This window comes from Diaporthe batatas (assembly GCF_019321695.1).
Source record: "Diaporthe batatas strain CRI 302-4 chromosome Unknown Contig00005, whole genome shotgun sequence".
Classification (NCBI taxonomy): Eukaryota; Fungi; Ascomycota; class Sordariomycetes; order Diaporthales; family Diaporthaceae; genus Diaporthe; species Diaporthe batatas.
Genome location: NW_025408552.1, coordinates 1,766,276 through 1,780,538, shown reverse-complemented (window position 1 = coordinate 1,780,538; position 14,263 = coordinate 1,766,276). Strand labels below are relative to the sequence as shown.

Sequence of the window (14,263 nt, the reverse complement as noted above, 5' to 3'; positions counted from 1 at the left end):
CCAGCCGCCAGCCAGCCCAGCTCCTCCAGCTCTTGGCGGGCCAGGAACCCCAATTTAGCCCTGCTGGAGGGTCGACCTAGGACCCTAGTTGCCACCATGAGCAGGGGTCCTAGCCTGCCGACATCATGGGGAACCTTGGGAGACTAACATGATCATTGCTGAATTGAGAAACCCCATTGCTAGACCCCCAGACCCCTAGGCCGTCCGTCATCTATTTTGGTACCAAACCTTCTGTGGCGATGATTACACCACAATGCAAATGCAGAAACTCAGTTTCGCTAACTTCAAACCTACAGTGAAATCAATCTGCTTGGGCTGCTGGCTGTTCTCCTGGTGTCTAGACAGCATGTCTAAGTGGACACCCAGATCTAGTCATGAGTGGCAGACAGCAGCTGTTCATGAGGCCACCCGTCCTTTGTCCCCAGGGTGGAGCACCACATAGAGTAGGTACCACAAGGTACACCCCACCTGAGCGGGGGGAACTGCCTGCCTTATTCGATTGACATACTATGTAGTACAAGGCACTGGACCCGCAGCTAGCCGCATCAGGCCAGCGGCTCTGGACGGAACCACTGGCCCGCTAATGCTTCTGCCGCCTCGGCCGACCGCCGCTGTTGCTTTTCCGTCCCACCGTAAGCACCCTTGCCACACTGCTTAGTGTAGTCGAGACGTGCCTAGGTACTGAAGAGGATATCTGTCTTCAACGTCGGAGTGCTTGTCCGTGTTCCTCTTAGCCCTTGGTCATGCACCACTTGTCTTGTTCCGTTCAGGTGTTCAGGTGTACTCCACCATGTGCCATGCCTTTTATATGGCACAACGGTCCGGAATAAGATAGTCTTACGGGTTGTAGTCCCCTGCTCCCTATTCATGGACCAAAGTCATCCTCATCATATGCTGATTGCCTTCTACCGATAGGGGCATACTATGCTAATGACGCCCACATGCTAGATGGTCAAGCGAGTGCATCACCAGATCACTTACGTCTTACCTTGATCTAGCCCCCCCCCTTGTTTTTTTGTACGTTTCTCTCCCTTTTTCTCCCCCTTGTCTGAGGCACGTCAGTGAGGCAACGTAATCCGTTGTCAGGTTTGTGGTAACAGTCTTGGGGCTACGAGGCTGCCAAGCCGCGTTGCAGTGCACGTCCAGCAAAACTTGGCATTTCTATTATATCGGATTGGCGGAGCAGTTGTCTGCAAGACTGGGCTACAAGGCCTGATTCATGGTTCAGCTCCCAATCCTGGATCAACTCTCTTGATCACCATGTCCTCAATGAGCCAGTTTCCACTGAATTCTTGGATGAGATTTTACTTTGGGCCCAATGCCAGTTCTTTTCACATGTACAGATCTGACATGCCAGTTGCGAATTGTGCAGCATCTACTCCTGGCTTGTTGTGATATGCTATGCTATGCTGGTGACTTGGAGGTGTCAAGCAAGTTCCTTCAGGCTCAATTCAACTCTCTGCCAATACGGAGGGCATGGTCAATGCTCGGCATACTGTTCCTCTGTGTAACTGGACCTTGCTTTGTTTTGCTTCTATGGCATACGCTGAATGAACTCGGGAGATAACTATTAGCGTTAGCGTCCCTTTCCTTCAACAAAATAGAAAACGGGGCAACAGACGTTCTACGAAGATGAGACTCCTTGACGGTGAACAGGAGGGAGGTGGGGCAAGTAATACTTGTGACCACAGTGGAGGCTGGACCAACTGATATGACTGACTGTACGAGCAATGTGCCTCATGTGAGGATGCACGGCCAGTTGAACGGGCCCGGCAGCTCTCAACGTTTGCACCACTCCAAGTCACTGCTGGTCAGTGACCACCACCCTGGCCAGATAGGAAAACTGCGGGCATGTGGGAGGGGGAAAGTGTCGACCTCGTCAATCGCAATCTGCTTCACTGGCAGGGGATGAATCTGCCGTCCTTGCCCGTTTCTTCCACGCCGAGCGCACCAGCATGGGAAGGAGCACCTCAATTGCCTATGCCTTCCCCTTCCGCCTAGGTGCCATGAATCCAGCAGCACTCGCACCGGATGGCGACCTGTCTCCGTTGAAGAGCACTCGGTCATGATGGTTCTGTAGCTACCTTGTGCCCACCCGCCGTCGCCTCGCGCCGCCGTCACGATCTTGGATTTTGATTACGAAGCCCCGAGGGATCATCTCACCACCATAGATCATCCATATCTGCTCACGCATCGTCTCGTGCGTGGTTCAGTATCATATTTCCCCATGCACGATCAACAGGACCCATCTCCTGCCCGACTGTTCCGCCACAGCATCGAGAATGAGCCAACACCGCGTCGCCAGGCGCTCAGCCAGTCATGGAGCACTCAGTCACTCCTACACAGCTCAGAGTCGAGCCGGGTCCGACTGCGGTTATCAATTGCCTCCTTTCAAGCCGCTTAGGAGCATTAGGGAGCACACTTTCTTGGACCCTGCCGCATCAGCAGAGGGCATGCTGAGGAAGACGACCGAGACTGGCAACATCGGCATTTTCTCCATCAATGTCACCAGGACCCATGATCAGCTCTATGGCAGGCCCATTGGTCTGCGTGCCCGGGCAAGCCTCGGAGACTTGCGTCAACCACCGCGGCCGTGGTCGCGAAGCAGCGACAGGCCTGCGGCGCGGGACGATCGAAAGCAGCTTCCTTCCTACCGCGACAGCACTTCGGAGATAATATCCATGTATGGATCGGAAAATCACAGCAGCAAGTCCCTCTCTAGCTCGCTCACCACCCCTTGCGATGAATACGGTTCGAGGTCGTACTCGATGACAAGTTGCGGCCCAAGAGGCTATTTCATGCAGAGACCCAATGGCGGCCATTACTTGCAAGACTACCAGGGGAGAATCCAGCGACCGAGGTCCCCTTACCCCTATCCAACCCGTCTACCACGTCATGGAGTTCGTCCTACCTCTCCAGCCCTGACAGAGAGTGGAAATGTAGACTATAGCAGAATGGTGGAGATTGACAGGATCTCTTACGTGAGTTGTGCAGTGCTGTCTCGTTATTCCTTTGGGGGGGGGGGGGGTTAAACACAGAACTAACATCAGGACAGCGAACGACGCATCACCCTCACAAGACTTTGTTTCCCTACCAGACGACAAGGAATCCACTGCCACTGACCGTGAGACAAGGCGCCAATCTCTCTGTGCGATCAGTCTCTGACAATCATGTCGCAACCCGCCTTTACCCACTTCGGCCACAAAACCGGCCTCCGCTGCCAAATCACCTTCATGCGTGTGGCGTGAGATCACGGAGCAGGCTCGAAGTTCGCTCTTCGGACCAGAGTTTGAGGACAATGAGCTTGACATCAATGAGCGGCGGCTATGGTCAGACTTCCTCACGAGTGCGCGGAATTGCAACAACCCCCAAAAAGCCTCTTTTCTACGACTACAGCGAGGAGTTCGAGGATCTTATCGAGCCACCGCCAATTGACCCAATTGCACCCATTCCACAACGCTTTTCAACTTCTTTTCGTCCTGTTGTCTTTCAGAACAGCAGCGTTGAAGGCCCCGAGAGTATGGAAGATGCGCAAAACGAATTTGAGGCTTACCTCCAGGAAGGGACGAGCACAAGCCACCATGCTAAGGAAGTCAATGCTTCTAGTGATTCCCAAAGCCTGCCGACTTGTCTACCATTTCGTGATCCTGATGCGATTCTGCACCAACCAGCGCACGACCACTCAGAGTCACATCCGTCCATGGGGACGGCTGTTTCGGCTGCCAACTGCCTTGAACCACCGTCAGCTTTGGATGAAGGAGAAACATTAGGAAATATGAGCGAGAGGAAGAATCTGGGTCAGAGGAAAGAATTCACGTTCACGGAAACAGCATCGGACTCTTCTACTCTTGATGACCCATCTGAGCCGAAAACGCCAGCCTTGACTACAGGCATGCCGTCCAAAGTCGGCCCACTTCGGGACTCGCAGGACGGTTGTGCAAATGTTCAGGACATCGAGCGTCCGCAGGAATTTGACAAATTGGCAACCTCGCCGAATTCGCCGAAGTACGCCTCCACTGACCTTCTGAAGCCTCACATGACCAGTGCTGAGGTCTCGGCATTGCCGAAGGTGAGCTGTAGTCCGCGCCATGGCAGCCGGTTCTACTCTCTAGGCTCAGGCCTGTCTGATCTGGCATCCTTTGTCCATCAGGTTGATCAACATTTTCAGACACCGCGACCAGAGGAGCCCCCAACCGCCCGTGGCGAATCACAAAGTCCTCACCATCAAGCACAAATCAGTAGGGAACCGACAATTGTCAAGAACAGCCCGTGCTTAGGAGAGAATAAGAAGCCAGGACCAGAAAAGGCTGCCAACACGGTTTCGTACCCCCCGCGGATGTCATCACTCCGTGAAAATAGGAGGAAATTTCCAGTATTGACGGTCAACACCGCAGTAGACGAGCCTCACCAGTATCAGGTTGTGTCGACACGCGATGGCCCAACGTTGAACCCTCAGCCGATCTCCCCCGCGAAGTTGTTGCGCGTGAAAAACAGCATTCCTCAGTTGATGAAGGCTTTACCACCACTTCCTGGGTACGCTCCGGCTCCGGAATCACCCTTTGGGCCAGCTGTTGTGCCCATGGAATTCGAGCCCTTCGAGATATCTCAGTTAACGGATGCTCGTTCTACACTGATTGATGCTTTTCAGGCAGACGAAGCTCCCAAAGGCTACGATGCCTTCATCTTTGACAGGGCTACTAACAAACCGCGACTGAAGTTGAGACACGCAGCGTCATTCGCGGCGGAACGCGAGAAGACTTCCAGGCGCGAGTACATCATCCCGAAAAGTGCCTCCCGGCCTGATACTTCCGCTAAGCGACCAACAACCTCGACTGGAACCTCAACTGTGACCGCGACGGCTGCAGAGTATTCCACCGCCCCCGTGAAGCGAAGACTGCCAATCAAGATTTCCCGTCCCACCCTCAACTCGCTGGTACCTGACGATACAGGCACTGTAAAACGACGGCCAGGCATACAAAAGTCCAGTACTGTGACGGAGCTTGCTTCGCGGGAGCCGATTGATCTGTTCAGCTCCGCCGTCGCCTTAAGAGCTGCTGTGGCAGACAACGAGATGCACTTGACTAAACAATCATGCCCACCCAATGGAATTCATTCTGACACGCCGGTCGTCAAAATCACTCCGTTGGCGAGTATTCGGCAAGTTGCTGCCGACGTTGACACAAGGGGCACATCCCTGGACACGCAGATGGACATGATGCGCATACCAAGTGTCGACTCCCAACCAGGTGTGGCGTGCGAGATGCAGAGCTTCTTCTCTGACAACAGCATTGTAAAGCCACGCCAAGGGCTGAGAAAACGAATTTCCAATCTGAGATTGAGAATTACAGAGTCTCGAAACCATCACAAATCTCCGCTGAGCAAGCTACATCGTGATGACCGGGTTCCGGAAAGCCACCACGATTTCGTTGGTGGTTCCTTGGCCCCTGACGACCAGCCAACGGGCTCGTGTAAAGAGCAGTTCGCATCAACGAGTGACCGCGAATCTCAATCACCCATTTCAGGCAAGCGACGATTGAGAGGCAGACTGGAAAAGTTCATGAAGGGCGCAAAGCACAAACTCCGGACTTGGGGTAACCCCAAACGCAGAACTGATTGATTGGAAATTCTCAGATTGCCAATATGTTTGGTAAGACTTACGTTGGTCTGTGGCAACTGACTTATCTTGGTTTTTGCCATCAAGGGTCATGCACGCGGGACTAGACTTTGATCAAGATTGCTGCTAGAAGTTGAGGGAGGCTCAGTGGAATTGCCAGTCTCAAAGGTGATGCGGAACGTATGGATGATGTGTCACTTGACTGGTTCTGTTTATGCAGGTATATCAAGGTGTGAGGAGAAAGAAATGCATGCGCAGTGGGGAAGACTTGTATCATAAAGCGTCCGCCCCCTGTCCAGAGACCGCTGAGTTGTGGTCGAGTCCGCCAAGATGGTGGGCCTAACACAATATGCAGAGAATTATGCCTACAGTTTGATATACCCATACGTCAGGACAACCATGTGATCAATCCAATTGCTGTGTTATTCTCTTCAGAAAATTTTTGGAATTTACCCTGGCACCCTTGGCATGGCCGACCGTAACTGGGGGGTCATCGACTGATTGTAGAATGCCTGAGTGCGCTATAGTGCCAGGGTGCCACGGTTTCCTTTCACACTGCCCACCTAGGCAGGTGTTCAGATCAAATTGCAGATACGGTCAGAGATTTGTTCGTGTCACGTGAAGGACAGTCCAGGTAACTCCAGATGTCCGCAAATAAACTGTCTGGATAGAGTGTTCCTAGTAGTTATTAAGAGGCGTCCTTTTGGATTAGTGCGGCCTAGTGTTGTACGACTAAAAAGTTAACTTTGGTAATGCAGTTTTGCCGAATACAATCCTTGTGCTGGAGTCTTGTGGCCCTGAGCCACCGCGCGCAGAGGTACACGTAGCGTGTGGTAGGGTGACGCCAACGCACCATCACAGGTGAGGTTGCGGCCGAGATCTTCATACTGGAAGAACTTAAGTACCTTAGGGTATAGAAACTAGCAGATTGATATAGAAGATGGCTGTCACTAGTTCTGTATTCGTGGACAGTGTTTTCTTAAAACAAAAATGCTATATTCATAAATTCTGTATCATACATGGGGGCTCTAAGCACAGTACTGGACTTGTTGTCAACGACGACGACGAAGAATTGCTGTTTTCTTGATATCATCCGGAGTACTTTCATGTCTCATAGTCTGGTTAGATGATGACATATCAAATTCCGTTTGGGCTGGGTGAGTCGCAATACTCACTGATGTGGGATTTATGGCTCGGATCTAGTCAATCAAGTCACTCGTTCGGATGGTTTTCACTGATTCGGACCCGAGCCTAAAAGATAAAATTGATTTTTTTTTGACATTTTAGAAATATTGGCGGAAATGGCAAGCTTATAGCGAGGCCTACCTTCCCTCTTTTCTCGCTCTAGACTTTTCTGGTCGCATGCTCAAATTCCACCACTGCAAACCATACATCTGACTCTGCATGCAAGCTTGAACCACTCCATATTTATTAGTTATTCTGGGCACTTGCAAGCAAATAGAAAACATATCATGGATACATCAAGCACACCCTCACATGAGAGTCTATGCGCCGTCAGGCCAGCAAAGCCAACATCGAAACAAAACTCGCACAAGATCTTTTACGGCTTCCTCGGCTGCGGGCTGGCAGGAAGTCTAAGCACATCGACTCTGGATATGCCTCGGAAGAGAGGTATGAAGGAACAGAAGAAAGTGTACCAACAATGCAGGGACGACCAAGAGAAGCATGAGCAAAAAGAGCAAAAGGTAAGTTCCTCAACCCCGCCTACCGCAATAAGATGCACGTTATTCAGATTCGAAATACAGAAGATCCCCGAGCGACTCCGCAAAGGCTTCAAAGACATTTTGAAGATCCGAACAAGACTCCGCCGACACCGATACGCAGTCAAGCCAGGAAGCCCTCCATTAAAGCAACCACCGTGCTGCCCGCACGGGGATGAGGAGCGATCCAAGACAACACGCAAGGGAAAACAGAACAAGAAGAAGAACGACAGCAATGAGGGTCTCGGCGTCTACGAGTCCGGGCAGATGAGCCGGGGTGAGAGATACAGGGCGCGCCTGTGGGGTCCGACATCGAAGGAGGCGGGACAGAAGGCGGTGTGCGAAGAAGCACGCTGCAGCTCGACGGCGACGAATTATACGTCAAGCGTTGCATCGGACGAAGTCGACGCGGAGATGGAAAGGCTCCTCCAGAGGGTGCAGGCCATCGAGTGGCGGAACAAGGCTCTGATTGCATCGTTGGGTGTGAAGCCCAGCAGGGTGAGAAGGGAGCACCCTGAGGAGCCTTGGGAAGAAGGAAATCGGGTTCGGCACTCTTCTATCGAAGGGGTGAGCAGTGGGGGCAAGAGTCTCGGCACTGCTGCACTGAAGGGGACTGGTTGAATGAAGACTTTTAAATCATGCAAAATCTCGCCCTGCGACGCCTGCCATGGAAGAATGGTAGCAGGCTCATTGCAGGTGGGCTTTTGGAAAATGTGCATATATTTGATGACGATGGTTGGGTATCTGGGGTTCGGGTTGCTGCCATCCAGCAACCCATCATACCATCTAGAGCAGACTGTAGTACAGACCGCGTTGAGACCTTGAAATAAATAAAAAACCTGGGTATTACTTGAAGTAGTATGACCCCATGTGAGCATACTCAGAAGACGCCGCCTCCGATGATGAATAACCTCTCCTCCTCCTTCTTCGCCCATTGAATGATCTTGTTTGCGCCCTGCGTCATGACAGCCCGGGATGCATTCGGCCCCGCAACGCAGTAGAACTCAAAAATCGGGGTGACCCATGCCAGACTCGTGGCATCCTGTCCCGCACAGTGCAATACCCTGAGGTGCGAGTGGCGCGCGTGGACCGAGGTGTGCAACTGGTGGTATAGCGTCATGAGGCGCCTGCGCGAGACGAGCCCATCGGCTTCGCCTGCCTCTGCGTCGTCCTCGTCCCCGGCGCTGATCGGCGAGGACCCCTTTGACCCGGAGAACAGGTCGAGCGATGACATGCAGAACTGCACGTTGGCGCGAGACTTGTAAACGAAGTGGCTGACCTGGCTGCCGGGTGCGATGTTCGCGATCTGCGGCCGGCCGGCCTTGGCGGCAGCTTTGATGATGTCGAGGCTGCCGTTCTTCTTGAGGCTGCTTGCTACCTTGTCGCGCATCTCTTTCAGGTCGTAAAAGGACTCCTTGTCTGGGCTGATGAGGATGATGGCGATTTCATCCTCGGGCATGAGCGTAGCCTCTTTGGCTCCGTCTGCCGGGGCGTTGTCAAAAAAGCTGACGTACATGTAGAGATAGCCGCTGCTGTTGAAGGCTGGCAGGCAGAGAGGAACCCAGTTCTCGCCGCCTCCGGCCTTGATGCCGCCGGACTCGAAGAGCATGTTGAAAATCAACTGCAGGTCGCTGGGATGAAGGGAATGTCGCCGTGGCCGAATGACGCTGACCAGTTTTCCACCAGCAACGATGAGGCCATAGAGCAGTTTTTCGGTGCGTGTCTTGAGGAAGGCATTATTGATTGCGTGCCTCTGGGATTTCCGTACCCTCAGGCACTCTAAAGCGCCCAGGAGAGAGGTTGCGGAGCCCTTGGTGAAGCTGTCGGCTAATGATGACAGCAGGGACTCTGTCCCTTGCAATGGAGTCCGCAGATCTGTGGACGGCCGGTTGACGAAGATCTTCGTGAGGGTTGGGAGTGTCAGGGTGGACAGGATCTGCATGTATAATGCTTTCAGCTGATCCCGGAGCTGTGCCTCGCTCTCGCCGAGCTTGCTGATGGCGACAAAGTAGAGAGGGCCTTCGGTTGCAACGACGAAACGGGTGTTTCCAGCTGTGAATCCCTGTAGCGGGTTCTTCATGCCCTCGTAGAATGATATGATTGTCTGCACGACTCCCATGGACGAGTTGATCAAGCCGAGGTCTCCGTGGCGGCTCCATATCGGCTTCCCAGCAGATGACAGGATCATGTAGTGCTTCAGCTTGGACCTCCACAGGGCCAGCCTCCCGTCATCGTTCAGGGCCCCCTCGGCGGGTATCTCCTCGAACTCGGTGTCAAATTTGCCGAACCTGTCGGCCAGACTGGCCTTCTGGAAGGGTAGGACGGAGGCGGATTGGGACCTAAGCATTGCCCAGGCCTTGCTGTTCTTGTTGATGCCGCCGGCAACGAGGCTGGCGAGGTCGGCAGGGGGTCGAAGGGTGGGCGAGAAGCTCATGATGCTGACCGAGTCGTCGCCGAAGTCGCTGCCGCGGCCGGGAAGTGCAGAGCCTGGGGCAAAGCCTCCGAGCTCGACCGGGGTGGCGGTGCCGCTGGGAACGCGGGACATGGGCTTGGGGTTGGAGGTGACGGCTGTGCCTTCGAAGGTGCCTCGGGAGCCATCGGGGAACGAGAGTGTCTGCACGTCGATGGAGGAGAGCGCAGTGGTGGGCTTCGAGAGGTGGCCAGCATCGACCTGGACCGAGGGGCGCCTCGGAGGCAATGGCGGTGGGCGCTGGTCGCCCAGGTCGGTGGCCGTTTCTGAGGGGGAGCCTTTGGCAGCGGCCGGCTCAGTGCGGCCGGCGCCGTGGTTGGAATGAACCATTTTGGGGGTCGTGAGGTGGATGTGTCATGTTTTGGTTGCTTCAGCCTGCTGGACGGATGCGCGGCTGACAACATTGAAGAAACCCATCAACGGTCGTGGTTTTGGAGCGCATCCATGCTGGCACAGGACCCTGCCGTGTATGGTGCGTGCGGCATGCTAGGCCTTCCATGATTAGAGTTGAATGTCGTCAGGGGAGGTCTCATTAGAAGCAGCCCCCGAAACTCGGTACACCGCTTTGATGCATAAGCAAGCGCCAAGCCAGCCAGGACCACCACTAATTAACCCTTATTCAAAGATACGTCTACAGGTACTTTAGGGGCCTCATCTCGTGGTTGCTTATACACCACTCGTTTCCCATATAAAAAGCACTTGAGGGCCAACTGACGACAGGCCAAGAATCAATGCTTCGTTCAAGGCTTCAGCCCGGCCTCTTTCAGAATGCGGTGCACAGTACCGGCTGAAATACGGTTGTCCAGCCGCTCCGCAATGGCCTTGTACGAGAGTTTCTCGCCGTCCGGATTCGCCTGAAAGAGCTCAATGACTTTGTCCTTCTCCTCGTCTCTTTTGCAAGGGCGACCTGTGCGTTTGCCATCTTCGACATGGCAGTCGAGAATCAGGAGTGGCCGTGCAGAAGGGTCAAATCCCCGCTTGAGAGCCTTTTTCCACCAAATCTTCTGAGTGTCTGGAGACACGCCAGTGTAGTCGAAAATCTGGCGATGTTCAAAACCAACGGCCAATAGGCTGAGAATTTGCGACCGGGTGGCAATCTCGAACTGGGTCATCGTGAGGAGGGGACCAGTCGACACCGACACCACACAGGACTCGGAATTGTCAGACGAAACTTGAGATGAGCAGTGAACATGCATGTGCAGCGTGATTGCCTCTGCGGATGCCTTCGTACCTAGTGTTACGGGAGGGACATAGGAGAGGCGAGGCTCTCAAGTCTTGCTCAAGATTGTAGAATTTCAAATAATACCTGGTCTGTCTAAGAAAGAAAGGAAGGGAGGAAGGAAGCCTTCGAGGGTTTCAACGCCAGAAGAGCTTAGGGCCTTAGAGGCTGCAGGTGGCCCGTGCGCCCAGTCGCCCACCTTAGCCCCCAGCCCGATGCGGCCATAACACCTAGCTAGGTACGTCTAAGGACATACATGACACCTTCATATAGTGGTAAACACTCAGGACACAGTATATAAAAAAGTGCAATACCAATAACAGTATACAGAGAATACAATACATCTATGGACACATGGCCTCAGCCTCATGCCGCACAAATAAACTACCATCAAAGTATCTCATTTCCGGCATACTAAAGAATTTACATAAGATTGACAGTGATACCGGAAGGCTGTGGTTCTTAAAGAAGAAGAAGAAAGGTTAGTTATAATAAAGAAGTGGGTTAATACTATGGCAGGCATAATAGAGTACAGCCATACCTACATATAAATAAATAAATAGAGTGTAAAAAGGTGGCCAGCTAGCTGCTAGCTAATATTAGCTAGTAGATATATAAACTATATCTTTAAGCTTATCTTAAAGATTATAAGTAGACCTTCTAATTACTAAACCTTCCTTTTATATTATATATAAATATAATATAATTATATTTTAATTTATATATTATAATTAATAATTATAACTTTATATATTATAAAAATATTAAAGTTTTTTATTTTTATTTATTTTTATATTTAAGTAATTAATAAAAGTTAATATATTAATTATTTACTTTTAACTATTTAAAGTTAATAAAGTTATTAATAATATTATTAAATAAAGTTAATACTTTATTAATATTTATTTTATTTAATAATTAATATTATTAAATAAAATTAATAATTTATTAATATTAATATTAAATAATAATAATTATTTTTATAAATAATATATTTATAATTATAAAATTAAATATATTTTTATAAAATAATTATTTATAAAATTAATAATTAATTATATAACTTATATTATATATTTTATTTTATTATTATATTTTAAACTTTAAAATAAAGAAAGTTAATACTTTAATAATAAATATTATAAATATTATAATTTTATATATATAAATAAATTTAATAACTTTTATATTTCCTTTTATATTTATTTTATTTTTATTATATTTTATTTCTTAAAACTAATTTATATTTTTATTTAATTATAAATAATATAATAAACTAAATATTAAATACTTTTTAATAAAATAATAATTTTAATTAAAATTAATATAATTATTTTTATTTTTATAACTTAATTATTTTTATTATTAATAATATTATTATTTAATAAAGTTTTTAAATTTTAATATAAAAACCTTTTAAAATAATTTTTTTATTTTAAATATTTTTAAATATTATAACTTTAAATTTAATTTTACTTTTTTATTTATTATAAATAAATTCTTTATAATATATTTTATAATTTATTAATTTTTAAATAATAATAAAGTATTTATTAAATTAAATTATTTAAAAATATAATATATTAAAATATAAAAATAAAAGTAATATAAAACTTAAAAAAATATAAACTTTAAAAGGAATAATTAAATTTTAAGAATTTTCTTTAAATATTAATTATATATATAAATATATATATTTAATAAAAGTTAATATATTTAAAATAAAAATTAAAATTATTAAAATATAATTATATAATATAAATAATATTTTATAAAAATAAAATTATAATTTAAAGTTTAATTTAAAATATAATAATATAATTATTTATTTAATATTTATAATTATATTATTTTAATTATAATAAACTTTTTTAAAATAAAATATATTTAACTTTTAATTTAAAATTAATTTCTTATTTATTTTATATTTATTTTAAAATATTTAATTTAATTATTTTATTAAATATTTAATAAAATATTTAATATATTATTATAATAATTTATTATTTTTATTAAATTATATAAGAAATATTAAAATAATTAATAATATATATATAATTATTTTACTTTTAATTAAATTAAATTATTTAAATTATTTTTATTATAAATATATTTAATTATTATTAAAAGTATTTAACTTTTAAAATTATTTTTTATTAAATAGTTATAAATAATTTATTAATTATTATTTTATAAATAATTATAAATACTTTATTTATTATTATTTTATAAATAATAATTAAATATATTATTTATATTTTAATATTTATTTTATAATTACTTACTTTTAAATATTTTTATATTAATTTATATTTAAAATACTTTATAAAGTATTTTTATTTAATTTATTTTATAATTAATTATATAATTTATTTTATAATTTAACTTTATTAAATTTTTATATTAATTATTATATAAATATTTTTATAATATATTTAATTTTTATAATTAAAAGTTTATTAAAGTAATTAATTAATTTAATTATATATATAATTTTAATATTTTTAATTTAAAATAAAGTTAATATATTTTAATATTTTTAATTATTTTTATTAATTTTTATTTTATAATAATATATATAATAAATTTAAATTTTATAAATAAATTAATATTTTTAACTTTTATATAAAGATATTAAAGGTTTTAATTTTATTTTTAAATAAAATATTATTTATATAAATATTAATTATTTTAAAATATATATTAAGTTTTTAATAATTATTATATAGATTATTTATATTTTTTTTTTTTTTTAGTTTTATTATTAAGTTAAAAGTAAATAATTAGGGTTTTAAAGAGATAAAATATAATATATTTTTAAAAATTAGTTTAATTAAGTTTATTATATAAGACTTTTTATAGTAACTTTATAATTTATATTTATAATACTATTTATTATTAAAAATGCCTTTTATACTAGTATACTAAGCTATATCTAGTTAGTTCAAGCTAATATATTAAAAGTTAAAGCTATTATAAACTATAAGTTGCCTAGTTTAATATTAGTAAGTATTATATGTAAATATTAAATTTACTATATAATTTAAGTAAGTTAGCTAAAATAGGTAAAAATAAAGCTACTATTCCTCTAATTAAAGTTTTAGCTTTATTTAAGTAAACACTTATTAAATAAAACTATTTAAAAGTAGTTACTTAGCCTACTATATTATTAAACTAAGAGATAATTAGATAAGGTAATTATACTCTATTATCTAGGTTTATAGTTTTAATAGCTTTAT

General features: G+C 44.5%; 4 protein-coding genes across 4 annotated transcripts; 2 read left to right on the top strand and 2 right to left on the bottom strand.

The window, feature by feature from the left end:
* Positions 1-1,955: 1,955 nt before the first annotated feature.
* Positions 1,956-5,617, top strand: KVR01_004948 (uncharacterized protein; the record flags this gene model as incomplete). Its single annotated transcript, XM_044793001.1, has 3 exons — positions 1,956-2,047; positions 2,243-2,981; positions 3,098-5,617. 3 exons carry the CDS (start codon positions 1,956-1,958, stop codon positions 5,615-5,617), a joined length of 3,351 nt encoding a protein of 1,116 aa, XP_044645393.1.
* A 1,469-nt stretch (positions 5,618-7,086) lies between these two features.
* KVR01_005597 (uncharacterized protein) lies at positions 7,087-7,956 on the top strand (the record flags this gene model as incomplete). The annotated part of the gene is made up of 2 exons (XM_044792871.1): positions 7,087-7,320; positions 7,381-7,956. The coding sequence occupies 2 exons, from the start codon at positions 7,087-7,089 to the stop codon at positions 7,954-7,956; spliced, it is 810 nt and encodes a 269-aa protein (XP_044646042.1).
* Positions 7,957-8,037: 81 nt separating this feature from the next.
* Positions 8,038-10,302, bottom strand: KVR01_005249 (uncharacterized protein). Its single transcript, XM_044789150.1, has one exon. It carries the CDS (start codon positions 10,133-10,135, stop codon positions 8,216-8,218), a length of 1,920 nt encoding a protein of 639 aa, XP_044645694.1. The 5' UTR covers positions 10,136-10,302; the 3' UTR covers positions 8,038-8,215.
* Positions 10,303-10,321: 19 nt separating this feature from the next.
* Positions 10,322-11,246, bottom strand: KVR01_005476 (uncharacterized protein). The gene has a single exon (XM_044782465.1). It carries the CDS (start codon positions 10,999-11,001, stop codon positions 10,546-10,548), a length of 456 nt encoding a protein of 151 aa, XP_044645921.1. The 5' UTR covers positions 11,002-11,246; the 3' UTR covers positions 10,322-10,545.
* Between the last annotated feature and the right edge of the window lie 3,017 nt (positions 11,247-14,263).

Excerpts from the sequence above, each read along its gene's own strand:
- KVR01_005249 (XM_044789150.1), bottom strand. The coding sequence starts at position 10,135 with ATGGTTCATTCCAACCACGGCGCCGGCCGCACTGAGCCGGCCGCTGCC.
- KVR01_005476 (XM_044782465.1), bottom strand. The coding sequence starts at position 11,001 with ATGCATGTTCACTGCTCATCTCAAGTTTCGTCTGACAATTCCGAGTCC.